This window comes from Crocodylus siamensis, chromosome 2 (assembly GCF_052110815.1).
Source record: "Crocodylus siamensis isolate JL-2025a chromosome 2, ASM5211081v1, whole genome shotgun sequence".
In the NCBI taxonomy this organism is placed as follows: Eukaryota; Metazoa; Chordata; order Crocodylia; family Crocodylidae; genus Crocodylus; species Crocodylus siamensis.
The window spans coordinates 256,918,296-256,944,441 of NC_143396.1; the positions used below are offsets into that span (position 1 = coordinate 256,918,296).

Consider the following 26,146-nt stretch of genomic DNA (forward strand, 5'->3'; position numbering starts at 1 on the left):
ACCACTTCCCAGGCATTTAGTAAACAAAGATGAAATGGAAAAATGAGAATCAAATTAAAGGCACAAGGCATAGGCAGGACAACCTAGGATTCCCATTCTATAGAAACACTTGCGAATAGTGTGTTAGGGCTGTGCTTAAAGAGCCAACAGCCAATCGACCAGGCCTCTTTTATGTGGTATTAGTGTATCATAGGAGAGATTAAGATACATGCCCTCTGCTCAGTAATTCTGGCCAGGGTAGCAGGTATCCTGAGCCCTGTCATTTTCATGGAATATCACTACTTGTAGTCTGACACAGAGTTAGGAAATACAACAGAATGGGAGTGAAAAGACATCCAAGTGACTCAGTTCAGAAGTTTACTGGATTTGTAAGGAGAATGCTGATACTGGGTTTCAGTTCATAATAGAGATGGAAGGTGATGCAAAGTTGATATGACTACAACCAAACTTCTCCAACACTTGCAAAAGTTTGGGTCTGAGGTTTTGCGTTGAGACCATCGTACAATTAAATATAAATTATGGTTCTCCATGCCACCAATCTCTGTACTTCTAACTTGCTAACATACTGAACGATGCATTTCAAATGCACTGCTGGAGTAGGAACAGGGTATGTGCTAGACTCAAAAGCCAGGCACCTAGGAGAACTTAATCCTACTTTATAGAGTGAAGCAACTGCCAAAAATGTACTGTAAAGAAGTTTGTCTGTTGGACTTGGAGGATATTTATGGGTCCTTCTCTTTTCTTTCTGACTAGGAATGAGAACACCATCATTCTCAGCTGTGTTATTTATAATTTCATAAAGCTGTTCTGTGGCAGGACTTATTTCATCCTGTGCTTAATCCCCATCAAATAATAGTACACCCAGGGAGCAAGATGACCAAAAAGTATTATATTCTGGGTGCTGGGAGATTCAGAGCCTGCCACTTTGCATGGAACAAAGGGGCAAAGGTTGTGAGTCTGAAGCATAAATTGGGACTTCGGGCTCTTAAAAAGGAAAGGAAGGGAAAGAAATTGTCTTGACCAAGCCTTGCCGTGCCATCCAGACTTTGCTCTCAATACTAGTGATGTATAGTAATGAACAAAGATGCAAAACCATCACCAAGGCAAGATTGAAGAGGCTCTTTGAGTGAATAATTAGAAGGAGGTGATTACAGAAACAATAATTCATTGGAAGGAGTGAGGAGTCAGTTCTGTGAAATTGAGGGAATTTGAAGGTAAATATGGCCATAAATCCTCAAGGGTGGACTCTGAGTTTTGTGCTTTCTCCTGCCCAGGTTTTATTCCAAGGTAATTTCAATAAACACTGGAGAGAGGGAGAGGGAAAAATAATAATATAAATGCAATAAAAAATCTTTCAGGGAAGGAATAAAAAGGGTTCCTGCCAGAGAGAAATTTTATTGAAAGTTATTATAATACCTATCTTTAGTTTTATGGTCCTTAATACAGGGCCAAGTAATTTCAATGCTGGGATTAAAAAAATGAAATACATATTTTAAAATATGATAGTGTGAATTATTCTTTTTAATATAGAATTTAGCTAATATACAGGATAGGCAAATATTTTCTTTCTCTCCGTCTCCCAAATGAAAGCACAAACATAATTTTCTTTAGATTCAAGGGAAATATCTTGTTCATATCATTTGGACTATAAAGCCCTTATGGAGTAATTAGGCACCTGAAGCTGTTAGTGTGCAGTTGCCCATGGATGATAACACTTGGCACTTAACAACTTCTGAGCACTAGACCAGTGTTAACTAATTAATCCTCACAGTCCTCTTGAGACAGAGTTTAATCAGCCCCATTTTGCAAATGAGGAATGTGAAGCATAGACTGGTTAGATGATTTTTACAAATGATCAGTTGGTGGCAGCTCAAGGGAAGAAAAAAGGAGTTCTTGGCAGTTTTGTGCTCATTGTCCCCTAGGGTATGCTGTCTTCTGAATCCACGGGTGAAAACCATGCTGGCTTCAGAGGATGGTCTTAAAGGGTGCCTGTACACATACATTGAGGCTGCTCCGACATGCTGTAAAGTGCCCTGCACCATGTGTATAAACGCCCAAAGTGACTGTTCCCTCGTACAAGATTTATATCGCCTATTTGCTCTACTTTAATCTCTGGGAAGTTGCTACATCTTCTCACAGAAAGGCTAGCATCCAGCGAGGATGGCTCATGTTTTGGATATGTGACTTAAAGCTTCATGGAAAGTAGCAAGTGCTGCCACTGGAAAATTGGATAGTGACTGAGAGAAGTAGAAAGCCCTGGGGGGAAAATTACAAGATATTTTCCAGCAAGACTAGTGAGTGAATTAGTTTCTCCTGGCCTTCCTGGAGGTCTCAGTACTGACAATAGTTCTGGTAAAAAAATAAGTGAGTATTGTTTGTGTCTCATTCTGGAGTCACAGGAGAAGAAAGGACGAGGGCACCAGGGAATTTGTGTGAGGGCTTTGGGGAGCCGACTTGGAATACGGGAAAGTGCCACCAGTCACATTTAGCAGGAATAATGGGGCCAGAGTTAGTCACTTCTCTGCATTTTGCATAATATCAGGCTGCTATTTGTGACCTTCTTTCCCAGCAAGAGAAGTCACTTCCCATGAATTATTTGAGTTGAGAATCTTTTCTCCATCAAGCATTTCTCTAGGAGCATGCGTAGACTTTGAGCTGCTTTTTCAATTGGATTTGGAACTGAAAGACTAAAACACACCAGTCCCACTGTCTTTGCATCTCTGTCTCACTCCAAACTTATGCTGTGTTTCAGAGTTCTTCAGCTGTCAGCTTCTGCAAAGGACGGTGACAGCAATAGGAAAAAGCAGCTGTTGCAAGTGTTCTCCAGGAAAATGACTAAGCCATATTGGCTGTTATAATGGATGTGATTCCATAGTCATATCATTAAAGGTCCTCAGATAACTTCTCTAGCTGTAACATCTTCCCTGTGAACTTGTTAAATCTTCTAATTTGAGCAAAGACCTCCACAGAAAACCTAGTGCTCTAGGAGTTGCGGTCCTCTGATAGCTTCTGTACTTTCCTCATAGTCCTTAGCAGTCCATGTCAGAATTCTTCCAATTAAAAGTTTTCTTCCTTCTGAAACAAAAAACTTGAAATTAACAATCCTAAGTGTATGGGTGTCTGATATCTAAATCTTAATTACATTCTACCTAATTAGCAGTCCCCCTGCATATCCAATACAATGCTGTTTGCTTGATGTAGCAAATTATTTTATAATGTTGAAGTTAAAAAGGTGACATGTCCCCCAAGAGGCAGCTGCAGTTCAAGATTGGAGCATACCATTTCCCTGGGTATTGTTTCCATAATAGCTTAGCATCCTTTGAGATAACCAATGCCATAAAATACATCTGCATGACCTGAACATACATCTTGCATATCCCTTTCCTTGATACCTCTTGCTGCACAGACTGGCATCAAACCCACTTTATATTTAGAGTGAGAAGTTAGCCCTAGGATTTCAACTGAGTTCAGTCCTTCTTTATTTTGCATGCCCAAGAGAAGCTGCCATTTTAGCTAAAGAAACAACTGATCCCCAGGTCAGCTAAATTCCTCTTTATATACATGTTTCTTACATTTTTCTGTCTCTTAAACCATCTCAGGATGTCCTTAAAGTCCAGTGCAAAAAAGGTCCTGAGTAAAATTATATCACCATAAGCCAGTTCCTAGGAAATTTGTTTCCATATTCAAAGAGAACATAATATGTAGTCTAGACATGCTCAATCATCACTTCAAATAACTAATCCTCTGATCCGTTGTCTTAGAAAGTTTCATGTAGTCCATCCCTCAGCTGCCACTGTGAGATATTGCCCTATAAAATGTTTTCTAGTGCTCTGCTGATCCAGTGCAAGTTTAAATGATTTGCATGATATGGCTCCCGTTCCTTCCCATTCTTATAGATATTAAACCTTTATTTTCTACTTCTTAATTTCATCCTGTTGCTCTTACTTACAGTCTGTAACCAATCCTGACTCACTGAAATCAGAGGCAAAGGAATGTTGGTTTAGACCTAATATCAGGCATACCAGGCACCAACAACTTAAAAGGGGTTTTTACTACACTAACAGGCGGAACAGCCATGTGCCGTTCACATGGCAGATTCTCCTCATAAAAACCCTGCTTAGGAAATGATCAATGGAAGCAATGTGTAGGCAGGATAATTCTGGCCAGCTGGATGTGCCTCACATTTGCCTGTCCTAGGCCCCGCCTATCACTCGGTTCAAAGAGCATGGGGAAGGGAGGTATGTGTTTGCAGCAGAAGACAGAAAGGGGAAGGGTTTCCTGATACCAAGTCCAGCAGGCTCTATGCTAAGTAGGCTAGAGGTTCTATACATTTGGGTAAAGAACCTGGCACTGCCTGATCACTTGGGGGCTAGGGATAGACATTACACAGAAACCAGTTTCAGTGCACTGAACCTGGTTGAATGTAGGCTTAACTGATTTGGGTCAAACCAGTTTATGCAATGTCCCAGACCCCTTGCTGGTTTAAGATAAACCAGACTCCCCCAGCATCCCAGCATGCTCTCTGGGCTGGTCTCTCTGCTCCACAGCAGGGCTGTCCCCTCCTCTCTGCTCCCTGGCTGCAGCTCCGGCAGAGACTTGCAGGCACAGAGCGTTTGCCTGTCTATCCTCCCTGCTAAGCAGGGATTATTCCCCTACCCCTCTGCCTTAGACAGATGGCTCAGCATTAGCTAGTATATCACATGCTGGTTACAGTCCCTGATGTGGCAGACAACAAAGGCAGACAGGCTTTTTGGAGCTAATCAACAGGTTAATCTCCATCTTTAGAAGAGCTGTTTAAGAAGAGCTCCATTAGTTAATGGAGACAGGCTCTGTTTTCTTAATGGGTTGATAAACGTTGAGTTAGGGGTGATAAACATTCCCTGGTGGGCAGCTCAGGAGTTGGAGAATAATAAGAGCGTCCTGCCAAAGCCTGGCCGTGCCCCACCCTCAGCACAGCCCTGTGGAAGTGAAGGGAAGGCTGCTCTAGCACCTCCCCACCCCCTGCTTCTAGCTTGAGCCACTGCAGGCATGTGCCTGTGTTTCTAGAATGAAAAGGGAATGTCTGTCCACTTTGAAATCAGTTCAAGCTTTGCAGGTTAGACTAACTTGTGAAGATTGAATCAATTCAGGCTCAGACTTTTTGAATGTCTGTCCCTATCACAGAAGTTTAGAGTAGCAAGGAAGGTAAAGGAGAGTTCCCTGTGAAAAGAAGAGAGAGAATGAGTCTTTTTCTGGGACAAGGTACTGGGGTATTTGTAAAGGCCTGAAGGCCCCAGGATAAATATTTTCTCTACCTAAATCTCAATACAATGTTCTGAGGGTCACTTTGCTTCTCTGGAGTGTCAGAGAGGTGAGTAGCAATTCATGGCAGCCCCAGCAAGGTGTTTTCTTTGTAAGTCCTTTCACTGATGCAGTTGCTCTGTCTAATGGGCAGTGTTCTGCTACACACAAGGGAAGGATAGGGGAGAGAGACTATTTCAGCAGGAGCCAGAGGTTGAGCTGATGCTGCTGAGCCAGGGTAATTTTGTACTGTCTGCAGGAATGTTATAACCTGTGTCCAGAGGCTGCCACAGACTTTCCCTAATGGTCCACATTACCAATTCAACTAATTGCAGCAATTACAAGGAGTTGCTGCTGGGGAGAGACGCCATTACACTTCTCCCTAGCACACTGCAATACATGCTGCTCGTTAATTAGACAAGAAGCAAAAAAAATACCAGCTGGAAACTGCAAGTAATGCACTGAAACTCAAAGGGCCAGAGATATTCTTCACTTGGCTCAAGCATTAAAGTGGCAGACCTTCTACCCCATTGGCTATCCTACATCCATTACATTAAGACATTAACACTCCACTCTATGTTTAGCAGCCAAACAGGTTTTGTTCTGTGTGGACGTACCTGAAACATTCAGCAGAACCATTGTACCTAGGTCAGTTAGCACTGCAGCAGCAGGTCTGGTCTATCTTGGTATATAACCCATTGCAACAGGTACAGGTGCCCTCAGTCTGAGTACAAATGATGTGTAGCTACCTGGTATGCTTGGTTTTTTGATTGTGGGGAGGCAGGGGAGAGTCGCTGGGAGAGAAAGAGAAGGGAGCAGTACTTTCAGCTAAACAGAAGGGAGCAGTACTTTCAGCCTGTTACCTGAATTTGTCTGGTATGTTTGCCCATGCAATTAATGCATTCAGCCTGTATGTGCCTAGTATGTTGACATGTTCAACACATGGCATGTGTGCCTTTGCTTTGGGACAATACTGTATTTGCAAAACAACAGTCAGCATTTTAAGTAAACGTGCCTGGTTCTTTTGACTGTATCTGGGTCAACTGAGTATGTGTTTTACTCAGATGTTCCTAGTACATTCAGTAGCACAGCACACACAGGTTAAATGGCACAGCAGGAACATTGTGCCTATACCTGCCTGAAATATTCAGCAGCACAGCATAAGAATTGTACATGATAGAATCCAGCACTGGAGGTACATTTGCATAGGTATACCTGGAATATTGGGCAGACGATAAACATTTTAAAAGATGAAACTTAAAACATGTCTGAAGGGGTAAGCTGCCTCTGTTCCAGCCTCTGCAATACCAATCATCTTAATACTTTCCTCCCTTTTTTTCCCCTCTTCTTTGCTCCTTTCTTTCATGTACCAGACAACAGATGACATCGTTTCATCAGCTGAATGTTCCAGCGATGACGAAGACTTCATTGAATGTGAGCCAAGCACAGGTAAGACAGGTCAGTCTCATTTTGCTTGCTTTCTTATTTCATTTGCAAAAAACAATACATACATATATATATATGTGTGTGTGTGAATGTATACATATATATCCCTATATATGTATATGTAATATGTGTGTATATATATCTATATACATATACATACATACTGTATATAAAATACAGATGTATACAGCCAAGCATCCGATCCCATGGAGTTGGCACTGAAAAAACAGAAATGTAATCACTTCTCAGTTAATGTAAAGCTGGCTTCACAGGAGGCCAAACATCCTGGAACCAGCCCATGATTAATTAAGAGTTAACAGTTGTGCTACAGATTTGTAGCAGTTATTGTGCTGGCTCATTTGGGGAGGAAAAATTGCTGTTATCCAAAGCAGACACTAAAGGTTTAGAAAGGAGATAAGGGAATGCTTGAGAGAGAGAGAGATTGAGAAAGGAAGAAGAAGAAGCTAAAGTGGAGCAATAATGAATTGTCAACATTGTTTAATCCTCATTAATTGTTCTAAGAATGTGCCGCAAGAGTACATTTGTCCATGGGATTTGAACGCAGTTAACATGGTAAAATATGTATACTAATTTTGTTCCCTGTGTGCCCAGAAAACTTGGGCAGCACTACAGCATAGTGAATGCAAAATTAGTATTAAGCCCCACCATGTTATCTGCAGTGATGCTTCAAAATGTATCCACTGAAGAGTCAACTGAACTGTAGCTTTTTGAAACTGACTCAACTTCTCCTTTTCGACCCAGATACATTTTGATGGTTTGATGGCTTTTATTTCTGGTGAGATATATATGATGTGTTATCCAGCAGGCAACTGTGATCTATTTTATTTCTCACAGACTTTCTCAAGTCTTCTTTTTGAGGCTTGCCATGAGTTAAGCATTTATATAATAGAGAACAGATATCATCGAATTTCTGTGTACATAAAAAATGGAGTTTGATTAGACTCTTATGTCCTTAAAGGTGAAACACATAAATAGTTTGTTTAGTTTATTGTTTTTGTTTTGCTTTGTTTGTTCTTACTTTGGTTTATTTTTTTTCAAGTTATTTTTCTTTCTGCTAAAACCCCCCCCCATAAAATGTTCTGTTCATAGTTTCTTGAAGCTTTTCGATTAATACAATAATAACAATAAAAGTCACCCAAAGCTAGTGCTTTCATATTTTTTATCCACCTTTCATATTCTGCCTGCATTTTTGTGTAGAACTTGGTCCTTCAATAACTTCAAATTGCTTTGCACTGTAGCTAGGAAATTCCACAGTGAAACAGGAACAAGGAAGCAGGAAATGCATTAATAGACAGGTGGATACTAGCAAATTACATGGCCCTCTGCCCTCTCTCCATCCTTTCAGATCAGTATAAAGGTCTGTGCATACAAGCTATACAAGTAAGTTGTTGAAAACTATGCCTTTAGCAGCTACTTCCATGATGATGAATTGTGCTGTGGAGACATCAGTAAACTGACTCATGACATCTGTGAATGACTCCAAATGCAAAGCCTCAAGAAGCAAGCTGCTAAGAAAAATTGCTTAGGGCAATGTTTTCATAAAGAACCTATGTGACCTAGGCCCTGACATGCTACACTTACTGTGCAATAACTAGCTAATTGCCGGAAAAAATTGGGTATCAAGGAACTGTTGATCCTCTGGATCATGGTGTACATGCAAGAAGTCTAGTTAAGTTCTTGATGAATCCATTTGTGGCTGACAAACCCAATTTGAGAGCGACACAGCTTGCTACAAGTTCCATAGAACCATATGTTGCCTGAGCTGGAGTCCAAGTTTACAGCACATTGCTTTCTTCTTTCTCACTTTGCTTCCATCCTCTGGATCAAAGCAGATTTATATTATGCTGCACCCAGTGCCAGAAGTTCTCTCCAGATCGGACAGGATTCTACATACTCTTCTCAGCTTTCTACATTGATGTTGAATGACTTCATATAATTTTTGTACACATTGTGGTACTGCCATAGAGGGCAACCCTGCTTTCTAGAGCCACTTCAAATCTTGCTGTACAAAATATTCATGAGGATACAGTCTCCTCCCATTGTCTTGTCATGGTCAAGCCATGACAACCGCCTCCTTCTGATAGTGGTTTCTAAGTGTGTCAGTCCTGCAAAGTATTTATTTACAGGCCAAGTAATTATTGCAACTTAAAATTGGCCAGCCAGGCAAAAAAGTGGTCAGCCAGCCACAAAGATGTTGTTCGAAAAAATTTAGAACCTTTTTGTGGCTGCTTTGTATCAGCTTTAATTTGAACGTATAGGAGGTCACACACAGAGTGTTAGTCTTTGGTTGGAACCTTCAGCATTCCAGGGTAGACTGCCCTCTCTCCTCACCCCCTTCCTGCAAGGGGACTGCCTGTGACTCGTGCTGAACTCTCCTTCCCCAGGGTGCCTCAGCATAATATGACTTATTATGCCTCTTCCCTTTCCCCAACTAGCCTTCAAAGCTGCTGCCATTCTCACTCTGTGAGAAATAGAGTGTAAGCAGACATTCAACATGACATACTTTACTTATGCACAGCTGTAATCTAAGGCAGGGGTGGTTGGAATTTTTTTGTTTGGAAAACACATACACAAGCACCTCCTAAGGTGTTCCAGGAGAGTTTGAGCTCTGCTGCTTTTGCCCCCAGCCCTTCACATCGGTCTCCTGTACTCCCTGCAAGAGTTAGGGGAACAACTTCTCCACCCGGGGGACAGGTCAGAGCTTGCTTCCTATGTCTTGTTTTTGAAAATCCCACCGTGGACCTATCTTTATCTTCAGGTCCCTAAATACCTTTACATATCTGGCCTTTAGGTCCCATGGACAGTCAGTGAAACTTAGGTCCCTAAATCAATTTAAGTGCTTTTTAAAATGTCGCTGAAATCCTCTTTTTCTGATATGCTTCATTAGTAAAATACATAACCCTTGCTAAATGCTTCACTGAACAGGGTATGATGACCCATTGGAGTTTATACTGGCACTGAGCTGGAGCTGCCCAGAGAGTGTATGAGTCATGGCCTGTGAGGTAGCTTTTGCTGAACAAACGCACTTACGTATTTCGAGTTAAGCCCTGCTCACAGAAGCACTGGTTTGCAAAGTCAGTGGAGAAGAATGGTATAGAGAGCCTCTTTCCCTCTGCGTAAGCACCAATATTAAATCAAGCCATCAAGCCCTAGTGCTAGGAGAAGCAGATGGAGAATGCAGTATCCATGCTTCCTGTCCATGCAGGATGGTCAGTGCCTTCCATGATGATGGATCCCTGATGCAATCCTTCCTACTTAACAGAACCCTGTTGTGGTGGGTGCATGGGGGACGACTCCGTACTCTTCCTCTTCCCGAGCTAGAAGAAGAGCAGGCAAGCTCTTTCAGCTGCAGAACAGAATGACTCACCCTAGGTCAGAGGTATCTGGGAGCTACCATGGCTTGTCTCTTCGGTGGTCCAGAGAGAACACCCACAGCCAAAGTGCCTGGCTACTGAATGGTGCTGAAGTCCCCACGTCCATGAGCTGGATCCAGTGGTTCTGTGGTCCAGAGTAAGCCTGCAAGCCACAGGTTACCAACACCCAAGCTAGAAGATTTGGCTGTTTGCAGGGATCTGTGGCTTTAATGGATACATTAGCAAGAGAAAAGAAGCCAGTTGTTTCACTTGTATTTTCTGGTGTTTTTTTATCAAGCTCTTTTATAGTTGCTTCCTCCTGTTCTGCTGACAGGTCAGTGTATTTTACACCACCCTGTGGCTTTCCTGTTCAGTTTTGCAGCAAATTGGAAATGAAATGACTAACCCAGTTCAGGCTCCTTTTTGCTGCTCTGATAATATGCAGTCTTAAAAGCCCTTGAGCCTGTGCCAAACACCAGGACTTGGCCTCACGTCACCCTCAAAGCTACAATGCAGTAACACAAAGGTGACTGAACTCCCTCTCGCAACTGTGAGATGCGATATGACACTGCTGTTCAATACTCAAGCACAATGAGATAAGGCAAAGAGAGTGTTTCATCCTGAAAATTGAAGACTTTCTGGCCTCAGACAAGTCAGACTTAAATCCTCAGATCCAAATATATGCCTCTGGTTTTGGCACTGGGTCAGATCATTCACCCCACCAAGATTCAGATTCTGCTTTCAGCATGCTTGAAAAAAAAGCAGAAGAGTCAGCCACAAGATTGCTTCTATTTGGAGGCAAAAATCTTGCAAGAACCTCCTGGCAGATTTTAGCTCCTTTGCCCCATAGCCTGATGCTTTCTTAAATCCAAATGCAAATCCCACTGTGCAGCTAATCTGAATGCAGATAACTCTACCCTGCTTCCTTAAAGGAATATAATGGGTAAAAAAAGAAATAACCAAACTCAGCTGCAACCAGCATGGCAACTGAGCCCCTAATTTAAAACCCGGTTTATAACCCTGAAAATTCTGTCCTGTTCTAATGTAGCTCAGAACCGTCTTTTGTATAAATTCATATACCTAAGTGAGTGCACCTGAAAAGGGACAGCACCATAAATTAGTATAAAAGGAAGCTTACCAAAAAGCATGTCAGAAAAGCCATTGTTGTTCTAACTGTAGATCCCTTTTGCATTCTGTGTAGAGTCTTAATGTAATATTAGTGGCCCCTATGGCACTGTCGGCCCTCTGCCCAAGGAATGATGTCACCCACAATGGAGAGACTACCTCTCTCTTTAACATCTCTCTTTCTCTCTCTGCAGTAGGGGTGAATTCCCTTTTTCTTAAACTCACATGGTTTACATTCCCAAGATCCACATGTACTCAGTATGGATTTTAAGCATACCAAAAGTCACAATTGCCTGGGCCCAGGTTTTTGCTCTGACTTGTCCTAGAGGGTTTGGTGAAGTTCAATCTAGGTCTTGGTTCAGATTTCCAACGTTTTCACAGTTGGGTCCAGTGCCTTGAGTTTAGAAAGAGGCACAGCTTTCTCAGCTACAATCATGGATTGGATAATTTGTAAGGAAAAATCTCTACTGACAGATGCCCTCAGACCTAGAAGGTATTTGCATGCCCCCAGTAAAAAAAGGAGCCAACTTCAATGTGCCCCAAAACCAGCCCTCAGTGCCCTGAGGATTGCAATTCTACTTGCTTACAGCTGCTTGTCTAACCCAGCATCATTACCCTTTCCACAATTAAATATGTCCTTAGTCTTTAGCATAACCCCTGGGGACAGACTCATATTAAATGTGGATAATTGGGCAGTCAGCTGGAACTGCAGCCCAACACGCTTACAGTATTAGTCAAAACAGTGAGACCACAGTTTTGCCAGTAAACCAAAACCCTGTAAAATAATGTCTCAGGATGGTCCACAGCTATGATTTAAACCTCTCAGGTCTATGGTTTGATATAGCTCATGCATTTCTATCCAGTTTTGCTGCCAGCATTTAACTCTTACTAGCCTGAATTTCTTAGACATCTTTTCCAAGAGGAATTTAGTCAGTATGTTCCATTCCTCCAAAAAGCTTAAAAAGATGAGGCCGACACCGTCAAATCAGACAGTAGGCTTTTCCCAGGAGGGATTTAGTGTGGCAAACACGCAAGAGAAATGCTTTGTTTTTTGCTTTGTAACTCTGACATGTTAAAGCACCTCTTTCTTTTGTGTGTGTGCAGTATGTATGCACCTACATACAACAAGAACATTCCTCTCTCTATGTAAATACACATACACAACACTCACTCACTATTCTGCCTTATGAACCAGAATCAGGCAGCTTCCTCCAGTGCCAATGTGCAAATCCCTTACACTGGAAAGTGTATCAAAGTCACTAGATTTATTAGCAGGACATAAAGTCCCTTCCAGTAGAGACCTTCAAGGAACCAGCCTAATGCTTTTCATGCAGAGGGCTGGGGGGGAAGGAAGTAGAGCTAGGGAAACTAAGGGAAGTGCTGATTCAGCTCATCCCACCTGTGACCTGCACCACCCTGCTTCTCTGGAGCACTAGTGGGATTTGAAAGTTGTCTTCTCCAAAGTCTATCTCCAGCGGGATCCCCAGGACACTTGTTTTGCTGCTCTCTCCTCCACTGACAAATCCTCTTAACACCAACTCGTCCCTTCTTGGGTCGGGAAAACCGAATGTTACCTTGCTTCCATCTTTGGAGCCAATATACCCCCCACACACACTTAAATGCCTGTGCATCCATAGAATCATAGAAACAGGGTTGGAAGGGACCTCAGAAGGTCATTCAGTCCAATTCCCTGCTCAAAGCAGGACCATCCCCAACTAAAGCATCTCAGCCAAAGCTCTGTCTAGCCAGGTTTTGAAATCCTCCAAGGATGAAGCTTCCACCACCTCTCTGGGTAACCTATTCCAGTGTTTTACTATCCTCCTAGTGAGAAAAATCTTCTTAATATCTAACCTAAATTTCTCCTGCTGGAACTTGAGACCACTGCTCCTTGTTCTGTCATCTGCCACCATTGAGAACAGCTTAGCTCCATCTTCTTTCAAACCCCACTTCAGGCAGTTGAAGACAGCAATTAAGTCTCTTCTCAGTCTCCTCTTCTCTAGGCTAAATAAGCCCAGTTCCCTCAGTCTTTCATCACAAGTCATGTGCTCTAGCCCCCTCACCATTTTTCTTGCTCTTCACTGGACTCTCTCCAATGTCTCCACATCCTTTCTGTAGTGGGGTGCCCAAAACTGAACACAGTACTCCAGATGTGGCCTCACCAGTTCTGAATAGAGGGAAAGGATCACTTTCCTTGACCTACTGGCAACACACCTACCAATGCAGCCAGTATGCCATTAGCCTTCTTAGCAACTAGGGCACACTGCTGGCTCATATTCAGCTTATTGTCGACTGTAACCCCCAGGTCCTTTTCTGTAGAGCTGCTGCCCAGTCACTCGGCTCCCAGTCTGTACTTGTGTATGTATGGGATTGTTCCTTCCTCAGAGCAGGACTTTGCACTTGTCCTTGTTGAACCTCATCAGATTCCTTTTGGCCCAATCCTCCAATTTGTCTAGGTCACTCTGAAGAGACAGCTGAGGAACAGGCTCTCTCAGGAAATTTTGATTTTTCACCAACTTCTCTCTCTCTGAATTGGAGAGAGAACAAAAATTCTTGAAATTTCCCACAAACTGGAAATTCCAGCAAGCACCTAATATAGCGCTTCCACAATGAAATAGGTTCCCTGGACCCTGCAACTGCCAGGAAAATTGATATTCTTGTCAGTTTTACTGCTAGCACCGCCAGTAAAGCTGACAATAATGTAAGTTTCACTGAGCAGGCTGTGTAGCTCCCTGATAGCCTTGTTGGTGCAGTGTCTCACAGGCACTGACCCTGGGACCTTGTTGCTGGACTTGGAGCCTCCACATCCCAGTTCTTCAGGTGGGAACCTGACAGCTTTGAGTCCTGGATGCAGCCAGGGTTTTTAGAGCTTTTGGGATCCCTGCTCTGAAGATAAATGCCAAGCCGCAGTTACAGGTGGGTATCCCACAGCTTTTAGGCTCCCAGTTCCAAGATAGAGTCCAGGTGCGATTGTGTTGGAGCTGTGGGCCCTGCTAGGATGCTAGGCTCTCCCATCCTTCCAGCAGTCTATCAGTGAGTCTTCCCCAGCATCACGGACCCTGTTTTCTCACTACATGGGTATCTCCAGAGTTGAAAACTTTGCTTCCATCAGGATCCTCTGAGAGAAAGCTTCTCAAACCCGGTATGTATAAACAGTACACTTCAGGCTTAACACATTGGTATTTCCCACACAGTTGTGTTCCATCTAGACATTTCCATCCAGCTCTGCTCTGGGACATCCATTACTTTCAGTGTGGGAAGAGCTGGGCCCAAATGTACTGTGTTGAACTCAGTACGTCAAACACACCCAGCAAAAGGGATCCAAACTGAGTGAAGCTTGAGAAACAGAAAGGACCCAAGGAAATCCTGACATGGGTCATTTTTTTAAGCACAAATAACATCCTTTCCGCCTTGCTTCTGTTTCCAAAATGCATTTCAATGGTTGTTATTTACTGTGGCCAAAGTAAAATGGTATTGAGAGCTTAACTTCTTCCTCCTTCATCCACCAACTGGCTTGCAGGGAGAATACAAGATTAGGCCACATGTATGAGGGCTTGAACTGTGGGACATCACCCTGGGACAGAATTACAGGGGGTGGTGTATATCGCAAAAAGGACTGTTTGATGGAAATTCCCAACTACAGATGTTGTTATGGTCAAACCAAAACGAAAAGGCCAAGTTTTACTAATCAATCATGCAGATGCCTTGTAGGATTTATTTCTGTTCTATTTTTATTTGGAGTTTTGTTTTCAGCATATTGATCCTTCTCCTATATAAGCCCCAAAACCCCCCCATAGGATTTTATTTCTATGTATACACTAAATACAGTATACATATATCCCTAGATATATGTATATTTACTGCAGTATTGTAAGACCAGTATCAGTGAACGCCCCTATCATCCAATCACTTGTTTACACAGAAATTCATGCCCTTATCTAGCACCAGCATCCGCTGACATGGACGGATGCATGATAGTATTATTTCCTGGTGAACAAAACATGTTTTATTTTCCGTTGGAGGTTTTTCTTCCTTCCTTTCTTTTGGTTTTTTTTTTTTTAATCAACTGTTTCATCTACCAGTTATCCTTGGGGAAGGGTGGGGCAGGGAGAATAAAAAAATTATACAGGTATATCCATCAATATATACACATCCAGCTTTGTGTATCTATAGATAGATATATACATTGTATATATTTGAAGAACATTTTCTGTCGTTTCACCTCATCTTGTGCCGCATGAATTTTTGGTGATTGATATTTTGGTTTCCTTTGCTTATTGTTTATATATTTTGAATCACAATGGTGCCATACTGCTATTTTTTAATTTTTAAAACCATTGTTGTACATTTTTTATTTCTATTACTTGGAGTAACTCCAACAAAATAATGATTTAATCATCTCAAGAGCGAGATATAGATCGATCTGCAATTCAACAAAGGCAACAAAATCTTTTCTTGCCATCCTAAAAAAACCCAAAAACAAAACAATTTTCCAGATTAAAACAAAGACATCCCAAGAAAGTTGTGTGCAAAAGAATGAAGACTCAACCCCTGCCCTCTTCTCTTTTTATTCTGCCTTTTCTTTCCTTACTTCCTTATTTCGCTTATGCACAGACCTTATCTCTCCAGTCCCTTCCCTGTTTTTTTATATTTTTTAATTTAAAAAAAAAAGCCAGAAGGGAAAAAAAAACCTTCCCCCCAAAGAAAGTGTTCCAACAATAAAGCATCTTCAAACTGCAGATGGCATAAAAAGAATTTTATTGCAAGTGCAGAATATCTGTTGTACCTTTTTTATTTCTGGGTCAGTGTGAGATCATTTTTGTGGCATGCTGTAGTTTAGCTGATTAACTAACCATGGCCTTCATTAATCTATGCATGGGCTGTGATGATGCCATCTCGTATTTCATCAGAGCTACGCATTCAGGCTAACCCAGCAAGTCTGTAGTGTACAATTTTGGGGGATATATTTTTAATTTTTATTTTTAGTTGAATTATAATTTCCTTTTCTTTTTGAACGAGTTGTGCCAATACCATTGGCTACCTCTGCAGCCTCAGTGTTATAGATATATTTTGTTTTGTTTTGTTCTTGCTCTTTTTTATTTCTTGGTAGCGACTTGTGTCTTGTCTGTGTCCATCTGTCTTGTCAGTGTGTCTTGGAGTCCATTGTTCCAGTGTTGTTATGTGATTCTGTTCTCTGTTCGTAAGATGTTGTTCCCTCGCACTCTCTCACTCCCACCCCCCGTTCTCCTCCGTCCCTTCTAACCTTTCCTGGAGAGAATTCCACAAAGGGGCAAAAAGCTTTTATAGACATTCTCATTCTCATTCTGAAAGCAGGGTTGCAGTATGGAAGTCATAAGCTGCCTGTATAACTTATTAACAGAGACAAATTTTGCAGCTGGTAAAGTACTCACAAACCTTGTCATTTTCATTTCACTTCTAGAATTGTTTTATAGGACAGACAGTAAAGTGGCTTCTTCACTTGAAAACAACTTTAAAAACAACTTCTCTACAGGCCAGCCTTTAACTGTAAGAACTTCTCTTATTAACCCACAGAGAGCCAGCACACAGCTAGCTGAAGCAATTGAAACTATGTTAACTCTAAAAGTGAGAGGTCTTTTTTAACATTACTGGGAAAAGTGTGACACTGTGCACTTGTGATTTCATTTATTTGTATATGAATTTATTTCTGAAACCCACAGCTCCCAAGGCATGTATAAACAGAAAAGGGTATCCAAAAATGGCACCTCTGTACTTCACAGATCAATCGATTCATAACTGTGCCATATCTGCTCTTCTAATTGACACCAAAAACTAATTATTTTTCTGTTGTTAGCTTGTGCATATCCAATCCAGCTCTGGGAGAGTCATCTGGAGTTTATTCCATCATGCACATCAGGAAAATGTCGTCAGCTTAGTTCCAATTTCTAAATCATTAGCACTGCAGTAATGTATAAAGCAAAAAAGGCCAAGCTGGATTTCTTTCTGCCAGGTTGAGTTTGTGGCATTGGTTATTAGAAAAATCATCCTTTTGCATGTACTGTAAGGCAATATCTGGTCACCCAATTTCTTCTTCCAGACAAGTTTTGTCATTCACTTGAATACGCAGATTTGGATTGGAGAGAGAATCAATTTGGAAAACTACCACTCCAATTTTATATTCGCACTCTAGACTTTAGGGCAAAGCGTGGTCAGCTGCTGCTCAAGTGGAAAGGAACTGGTGTTCTCAGCTTATCAAGCTTTGCTGCTTTTCCTTTGTTTTGTCTATTTTTGCTGGACTTACCCAGTTAGCTGAATGCTATATCTGATAACCAAAGTTAAGTCTGGTGCTCTAAGAGCAGAATGGAATCTGTAGGCAGGAGCTTACTTCATGAGTTAATCTCTATAGGGCTCCTATACATGTGCGCATCGGATTAAGCTCGAGTCTGCTGGCATGGAAATCGATGCACTACAGCAGCCTTCTGCGTCGCATGTATCAGCATTCCCACTCATCTCTACACTGAAAAAATGTCATGGGGCACTTTGAAATAAAACACTTCCAATGGCTTTAGTTCAAAGCACCCTGCCGCCTTTTATTCAGCACAGCATGCATGGGGACGCTGATACATGACATGCGGGCACTTATAATTAGCAGAATTCACTAATTAAAGCTCCCAGTGCCACCTCCCACACCACGTGTAAAAATGCAGGTGCTACCCTGCCCTGGCTTCTTCCAGGTGCAAGTTGCTAAGGAGCATTTCTGTGGCTGAGGTGAGGAGATATGTTAACTAGGAATAGATCAAAACCCATAGGTTTGTATTTAGCCATGCAGATGACTCTCTAAAGATGAACAGGCCCAAGCTAGATGTCTTTTCATTAATTTTATGCTGGACAACAGCCAGCAGCTTGTACTGTGACTTATCAGTGTCTTTTGAACTTGAAGAGCCATCTTTGGCTAGTTTTGTCAGTGGTAATGAAGGTCTCAGTGGATTAGGATTTCAGTTGCTGGCTTCAGCGAGCCCTTCCCATATTAAAGAGAGAAATGATATACAAAGAACAGAGAAGATCTCCTCCTAATTGTTATTCATGACCATGCAGGGGGCATTTTTAATGTCCAGACCCAGATATGGAGCCTTACATCTCTGCTGTCCTGCAGGAAGGAATGGAATTCATTGAGGGGCAGGTCAAATGTTGAGGTCACAGAACTGTTCTCACAAATGTGTAGTTCTGAAGAGCACAATGTAGTGTCTACCTAACAAGGGTGGGATTTGCCCAAAATGGGTGATGGTAGGATCCACTGGAAGTATAAGCATTAAAGAGTTTAGATTAGCTGCTACTTATCAATATGTCATTTTGATGTTATATTGTGCAAGAATTATTTTTTCCTATGAATATTAAATGTTCTATGTTCACTTAATTGAGAGAAAAACCATAAAGTTATGGCATTTGACCTGGAAGATACTGAACAGGTCCTTAGGAACAAAAAATTATTCCGGTTTTAAAATTTGCTGGGTTTAGATTTTAAATCTCGACAGATTCTTTTTCCAGAAATGAACTGTTTTTAATGTACATGATTTGCATTTATTGCAGTAGTTTATTGCATATTGTTTAATTAAACCAATTGTTTATCAAACTATAATAGAAAAATTATTGGCAAGTGGAACAAAGGCCCTACTTACAGTAGGATTATGTCATAGGTGTTCAGCTGGGCATCCTACACCACACACTACTAACTTTAATTCAAGCAGTAGCTGTTAGTGGGGCAGAACAATGTAAATTTTAGTTCCACTGGATTGCAAATTTCTGAGTGACCACAATGTTACCGTAATGGCATAAAGATGTATAAACACTAAAAAAATCAGGGCATTGTCTCCTTGGCTGGATGTTCATTGCTGCTGCTTGTAGATGGCTGCTATGCTTGCCTTCTGCAGTCATGGCGAGCTGGTGTTTAGCTCTCTGGTTCTTAAAGTGATTTGAGATAGATCAAGTAGAAAAGGTGCTATATAAAATCCTGTTGTGTTTCACATAATCCAAGCTAAGCACATAAATGGATTACTGATACCTGAAACACTGTCTGCTTTCATTGTCTGTCTGGGAGGAGGCATTGCTGGCTTCTACTCCTTTGACATTTCACTGGACAGTGCAGAGTATTGGTCAGTGGTTAAAGCAGGAGATGAGAAGTCGGGATTCCAGAATTCTTTTCACAGTTCTACTATTGATTCTTTCTGTGACCACACATCTATCTGCTTTTTTACCCACCTGTAAAATAGGGAAAATTAAATCACACTTGGGTACATGATCCAAGAGGACAAGGAGTTGAGATTTAATTGATTAACATTTTTAAATAGGCATTGGTGCCCAGTGCAAGATACTACAAAATAGCAGTAAAGTAATACTATTACCTTGTGCAGAGTAGAATAATTATTAGTGTATCAGTTCTAAGTATTATTGCTGTAACTGGTAATGAATATAGCAAATCTGCTGTTACTATCAGTTGCTATGGTTTCATATTGAAACAATGTTGTTTCCTGGCTGCTGTATAATTGTATTAATAAGATCCAAACATCTATAAGTGTAGCAGCAATTAGGAAGAAGGCAGTTACTGCAGTATTGCAAAAATGACGTGACTGGTTATCCATAGTTGTCCCTTTGGTCACACACAGAGCGAAGTCCTATTTTAAATGTGAACAATGACCAGAACTTTCTTTTCTAACCAGCTTCAGGAAGAACCAAAATCTATCCCCTCTCTGAGATATTTAGTATTCGGTTTCCACTTTCTGCTGGACAAGTACCTACCAGGGAGCAGAAAAAATCACGGTTCATATTGTGCTATTTAAGGGGTACGTTTCAAATCCTTGTCTCCAAAACAACTAAAGCAGAATCTACCTCTCATCTTGGTTTTTAAAAAATCCAGCGGGTCCCCCCTCCCTTTATTAAAATGGAAATCAAGGGGAGGAGAAGATGATCATCAAACATAGGTCTGATGATCCATTTGGGAGGTTTCTGTTAATTGGAAACCCTTTAGTTAAATATGAAGGCTAGGTACAGACAGTCAAAAAGCCTGAGGCTGATTTGATTCAGTCTTTGCAGGTTAGTCTAAACTGCAGATAGTAAAATGAAACAGAAGTGAAAAGACATTTACCTTTGATTCGGGAAATGCAGCCACATGCCTACAGCGGCTCAGACTAGAAGCTGGGGGGTAATAGAGCATGGCTCTCTTGCTGTGTGTTCACTTCCTCTTTCTGCTGGCCCCAAGATCTCTGGGATTTTAAATCCAGACTTCCAACAACAGGACTCTGCAGGGTTACTCATCACTTCCTCTTTCTGGTTCCAGGTGCCTCTGGGATTTGTAGTCCACAGTTGTAGCCAGCAATAAGTTTGAGCAGGGAAATGGGGTGTTTAACCCCCCTCCCTGGCCCCCCCCTCCCTGGCCCCAGACCCCAGCTGGGTTTTGTCTGGAGGAGCAGTCCTTCTTCCCCCTGCAGCCTGGTTTGCATCCCCAACTGGGCTTGCCCCCCACTTCCCCTTGTCAGCCAGCCCTTACTGCTCCAGCTAGGGAGCAGAGGGGTAGGGCCAGCCCCCCTCTCTGGAGCAGATGGTACAGCCCAGTCCAGAGCTGGAAAGCATGCTAGGATGCTGGGGGACTCTGATTTAACTTGAACCAGGAAGGAGTCTGAAAATGGAAGTTTCATAAAATGGTTTGACCCAAATCAGTTAAGTCTGATACTACATTCAATGCCATACCCTGTGAATGAGCTGAACACACTGGCATTTATTGGTGGCATCAGGCCAATTTCTGATACAGCCAATTTTCTTTATATTGGTGCTGATCTAATGCACCTCTATATAAATCTCCTGATATCATGAGGTTGGGTTCAGAGTAGCCTTTCCAAAAGGTAAAGGTTCACAAATTTCATTCTGACCAAGATCAGATTTACTAAGCATGTAAGAATAAACATCTAGAAGGGACGAATAGGCTGCAAGCAGACCTAGACAGGTTACAGGGTTGGGCAGATGAGAATAGGATGGGATTCAACACCGACAAGTGCAAAGTGATGCACCTGGGGAGGAACAACCCGCACCATACCTACAGGCTGGGGAACTCCCTTCTCATGCAGAGGCAGAAAAGGATCTTGGAGTCATCATTGATTCCAAGATGAACATGGGCTGGCAGTGTGGGGATGCAGTCAGGAAGGCCAACCGTACCTTGTCATGCATCCACAGATGCATCTCAAGCAGGTCCAAGGAGGTGATCCTCCCTCTCTATGTGACACTGCTCAGACTGCAGCTGGAGTACTGTATCCAGTTCTGGGCGCCACACTTCAGGAGGGATGTGGACTATATGGAGAGGGCCCAGAGGAGGGCCACTCGCATGGTCAGGGGGCAGCAGAGCAGGCCCTACGAGGAGAGGCTACGGGACCTGAACCTGTTCAGCCTCCACAAGAGAAGGCTGAGGGGGGATCTAGTGGCCTGTTACAAACTAGTCAGAGGGGACCAGCAGGCATTGGGGGAGTCTCTGTTCCCCCATGCACTACCAGGAGTGACCAGGAATAACGGTCGCAAGCTGGCAGAGGGGAGATTTAGGCTAGACATCAGGAGGTGCTACTTCACGGTCAGGGCAGCTAGGGTCTGGAACCAACTTCCAAGAGAAGTGGTGCTGGCTCCTACCCTGGGGGTCTTTAAGAGGAGGCTAGATGTACACCTTGCTGGGGTCGTTTGACCCCAGTACTCTTTCCTGCCATGGCAGGGGGTCTATGATCTGCTTAGGTCCCTTCCGACCCTAGAAACTATGAAACTATAATATGAGCAAAAAGTGAAATAAAGCACACAGATGAAGAGCTTTTCAGCTCAATTTCTCAAAAAATAACAGAGAAGGTTTATTTTTCATATTACCAAATTCTGTGATTCCTGTTTGTCCTCTGTCTCGTAAGATTAATGAATAGCACAAGTGATGCATATGGAATTCCTCTATCTGTACAAAATTGGCACATCATGCATATCTGATTATAACAGTACATGCTTACGGGCATGTGTTGTTATTTTCCAAGTATTAAAAATCAGTTACTATCATTTTTCTAGATCTGTACTCATGTTGTCAAGAGTTCCAAGAAAGCAGGCAATAGCCAAAAGAATTCAAACCTTTTTTAATCGGGGTTTATTCTAGTATAATGTTAATTCAAATACCACTGTTTCCCCTCAAGTGATTTCCTAGCAGAAATGTAAACTATCATTTCATAACACTTAAGTAAACAAATGGTGTGCCTGGACCACCTTAGATGAGATCGACCCCCTGTATTAAACTACTCCACTGCCACAGAATTTGTTGCTGCATTTGCCCTTTGATCTGAGGCAGTTAGATAAACATCTTGCTGGGGTCATTTGACCCCAGTATTCTTTCCTGCCATAGCAGGGGGTCGGACTAGATGATCTGCTCAGGTCCCTTCCGACCCTAGAAACTATGAAACTATGAATTTTGTTTCAGAAGCTTCAGTTTTTTCAGTGTAACTTCCCTGACTTTTGAGATTTCCTGATTTATGGCACATGTAAGTAAGAATAAAGCTCAGGATCGACACAGGCTGTGGCCACCTTGCTCAAACTTGTCTTCAGACCTCTTTACAAGCATTATTTTTGAACTGCAGACCATGAGTGTGACACATTCTGGCAATCCCTCTGGATGCTTTGCTTGTGTTATCAAGCTGACAAATATCTAAATGACTAAGATACAATATTTTCATCCTGCTGGGACTAGCTCTTTATCCCTGTTAGCTTTGATTTTCAGCTTCATAAAGTAGGTGGGAGAAGACGACAAAATACCCAGTGACACAACACATTCAGTCAAAAGAAGAGAGTGAGAGAGGGAGAGAGAGGGGTGGCACATGGTTTAGGGGAAAATCTTTTTGCATCACAAGGAAATGCATCTATATTGGTATTTTAATATCTAGGGTAACTGATTACCTAATGTAAGAAAAGAAGAAGCTATCTTGTTTCCTGAAGATAAATATCCCTCTCCCTGTACCTGCCAAAAGATTATGGAAATGTGTTGCTCAAGGGAAACATACCAAGCACATAGAGGGATTCAACTGTTTTTAACTCTCAGTTTGTTGAAATAGGCTGTATTCTGGGCTTTGTTTTGGTCTGGTCAGCCTACGTGGACATAAAAGCACTCTGGATGATAGAAATCCAAGGACATGGGCATGCATGAGCTACAAGCACCTCCAGTGGTGACCCAGTAGGGCAAAGGATGCCTCATGACTAGCTGACTAGGCTTTGGAGACTGAGGGCATTTAGATGCATACTTCTGTCTGCTCCAGTGTGTCAGAAATCCAGCATGCCAGAGCAGATTCGATTAACTGAGTCTGCAGAACACACACTGACCTTCCCGGTGCTGTGTCACATGCATTTGTATAAATGGCATAATGCGTGTCAGCGCCAAGAAAATGGTGGCAGTGCACTTTGAAACAAAAACACCTTCAATGTGTTTTAATTCAAAAGCATACTGCTGTTTTCTCAGTATTGACACGTATTTTGCCATTTATACAAATGCACGCAATGCCGTGCTGGATACTTTTAAAAGCTCCTAGCGCTGCGTTGCATGCATGTGTACACATGCCCTCAGGTTCCAAATAAGCATGTGTAGGTTTGCCTTATCATAGAGTTCACCCTGAGAGAGTCTGAAGGACAGCAGAAGAGTCCAGAACACTAACATCACTAAAGATGTTCTGCTGAGGTTGTTGGACTTTAAAATTACCTTAGTGAAAGGCTGTTCAACTTCAAATCGGCTGAGGGCTGCATGCCCTATGGATAGTGGATGCTATATGCTATGTGGGAATGCATGATGCCCTCTCTCCCCTCCCCACCGCTACACTGCACGTATGGATGCTCCAGTCTCATCTTGAGCTCCCCAGCTCCCTGCTGCACCGTGCTGTGTAGATGCCCTGGACTATATGCTAATCCAGCATTGTCAACTGTGGTGCACTGCACTCTCTCACCCCCATATGTGGTGACACAAAGTGGAAAGCAAAAGAGGAGTGGAAAACCCAGGGGCACCAGCTTCTGCAGCAGCATAAATGATGGCAGGGAGTGGCCCGGGAGCTGCAAATGAACCCCTTGCAGGCCGCATGTAGCCCACAGGCCATTGGTTGTACAGTGCTGCCATATTACATACATGGAGGCAGGGATATAGAGCACTTCTCTCAGACTAGTGTAAATCAGGATCAACTTAATAAGATGTCATTGTGTTTACACCATCTTAAAAAGCAGCGTAACAGTACTAGTAGTCCAGAATAGGCCAGTGGCCTGTTTATCCCCATACCAAGTCTCCAAGAAAAGCTAGCAACAAACAATTTTGAATTCTACCTTCATCTGTAGTCTTTGCAAATCGCAAGCTATCAAAGCTTGCAATCCTTTAACCACCTTGCCTTCAATGTACAGCTCACCCTCCTGCATTTCAGATCCAATCTGTTAGCCACAAGAACTCGAAATCAGTGCTTTATCCCATTGGAGCTGGGATTCTGAGCTCTAAAGTCATATAAGACCTAATTTTAATGGCAAGTGAGCAACTATATAACAAAATCATGCCATAGTTGAAGTAAGAGATAAAAATAAGACAGTAATTAAACTGGCCTTAGAAATTTCAGGTGCTACGTAACTTGCTAGATTCTATTTTCTCTATTTCATTGTACTATAGAATATTGTCTTCATAAAACCTTGTGAGAGGCCTGCAGGAAAAAAATAGTCTTTATACTCCTGTAGTGGTTCTCAGGCAGGAGAATCTGAGAATTCAAGCAAATCTACCAGTGGGATGTTCACAAGATAAGGGCTGTAGGTTATGTCTATGCTACACTACTCAGCCCAGAGTGCCAAGGGATTTTACATTGGACAAGGCTGCAGTTTACTGTACACTGGAATTATGCATGTGGTAAGAAACCGCAAACAGTTTTAACCAGTCTAAGAACCTTTTCACCTCCAAGTTGTTCACCTTTCACTTTCTAAACGGTTGTGAACCCATAATATAACTTGTCCTCTAGTTACTGTGGAGATTTTCAAGATAAGCAAAATAAATAAAGATGAATTTTAAGTTTAAAAAGTCTAAAAAAATTCATTTTCAATCCTTTTTTACACATTTTACAGAGAAGCTAGAAAGAACAAGACACTGATTATTATTTCCTTTTGCAGGACCACCTTAAATTGATGCAATTTACAAAGTACCGTGGCCAACATAGAGTCCATTAAAATTACACAGCTCTTGTCTGCATTTGGCCCTGTATATGTAGCATGGGGAACAATGTGACTAAGGATTCCTGTGTTCTTTTTCCAAGACTGCTGCCTGAATCTTGGGCACATCTCATAGCTCTTTTTCATGTAAAATAAGTATAATAATGCTAATTACAAGCTTTAGCCTGAATTATGCAGATTGTCAAGCATTGGAATAGGCTACCCAGAGAAGATGTGGAATTTCCATCCCAGAAATTTTCAAGAGTAGGTTAGACAGACACTTGGTTGGGATGGTTTAAGCAAGGATGATCGTACTTTGAGCAAGGGGCTTAAGTAGATGACCTCATGTAACGCATCCAGAAGAACATACATATATGGTACCACAGACATCTATGGCACTGCACACCACACACACCATGCATGCTGGTGTTCCCCACACTGCTAATTTGCAGTGTGGGTTGGAGAGGGGAGGAGGTTGACACCAGGGTCTCCTTGTGGCAAAAGAACCAGCACCTAAAAAAAGTGGGGCCATGCATGTGGCAGCAGCACTCACCGGCCAGGCTCCCTGCTGCAGGATCGCTGCAGCTGCAGCCCCCAGAGGTTCCCAGGACCCCAGATTGTCCCTGGGGGGACAAGTAAGGGAGCACATTCTCTCCAGCCTCTCCTACCCCACCCAAGGCAATGTGCCATATGCCAAAACACATGTGCACAGGGGTTCCTCAGGGACAAGTAGT

At 42.3% G+C, this 26,146-nt stretch overlaps 1 protein-coding gene and 1 non-coding gene across 7 annotated transcripts in view; both read left to right on the forward strand.

Annotated features, from left to right (window-relative positions):
* Positions 1 to 26,146, forward strand: part of NRXN3 (neurexin 3) — a 1,344,032-nt gene that overhangs the window by 1,282,128 nt on the left and 35,758 nt on the right. For 3 of the 6 annotated variants that reach the window (XM_090033813.1, XM_090033810.1, XM_090033811.1), the window contains one exon: positions 6,654 to 6,738. In XM_090033813.1, coding sequence (XP_089889939.1) covers positions 6,654 to 6,738 — 85 coding nt within the window. The remainder of the gene's footprint in view (positions 1 to 6,653; positions 6,739 to 26,146) is intronic. The other 3 variants (XM_090033814.1, XM_090033812.1, XM_090033815.1) reach the window with 1 other exon arrangement.
* On the forward strand, positions 7,401 to 7,470 carry LOC149872087 (small nucleolar RNA SNORD36). The gene has a single exon (XR_016440869.1). It is a non-coding gene; the product is annotated as a small nucleolar RNA SNORD36 (small nucleolar RNA).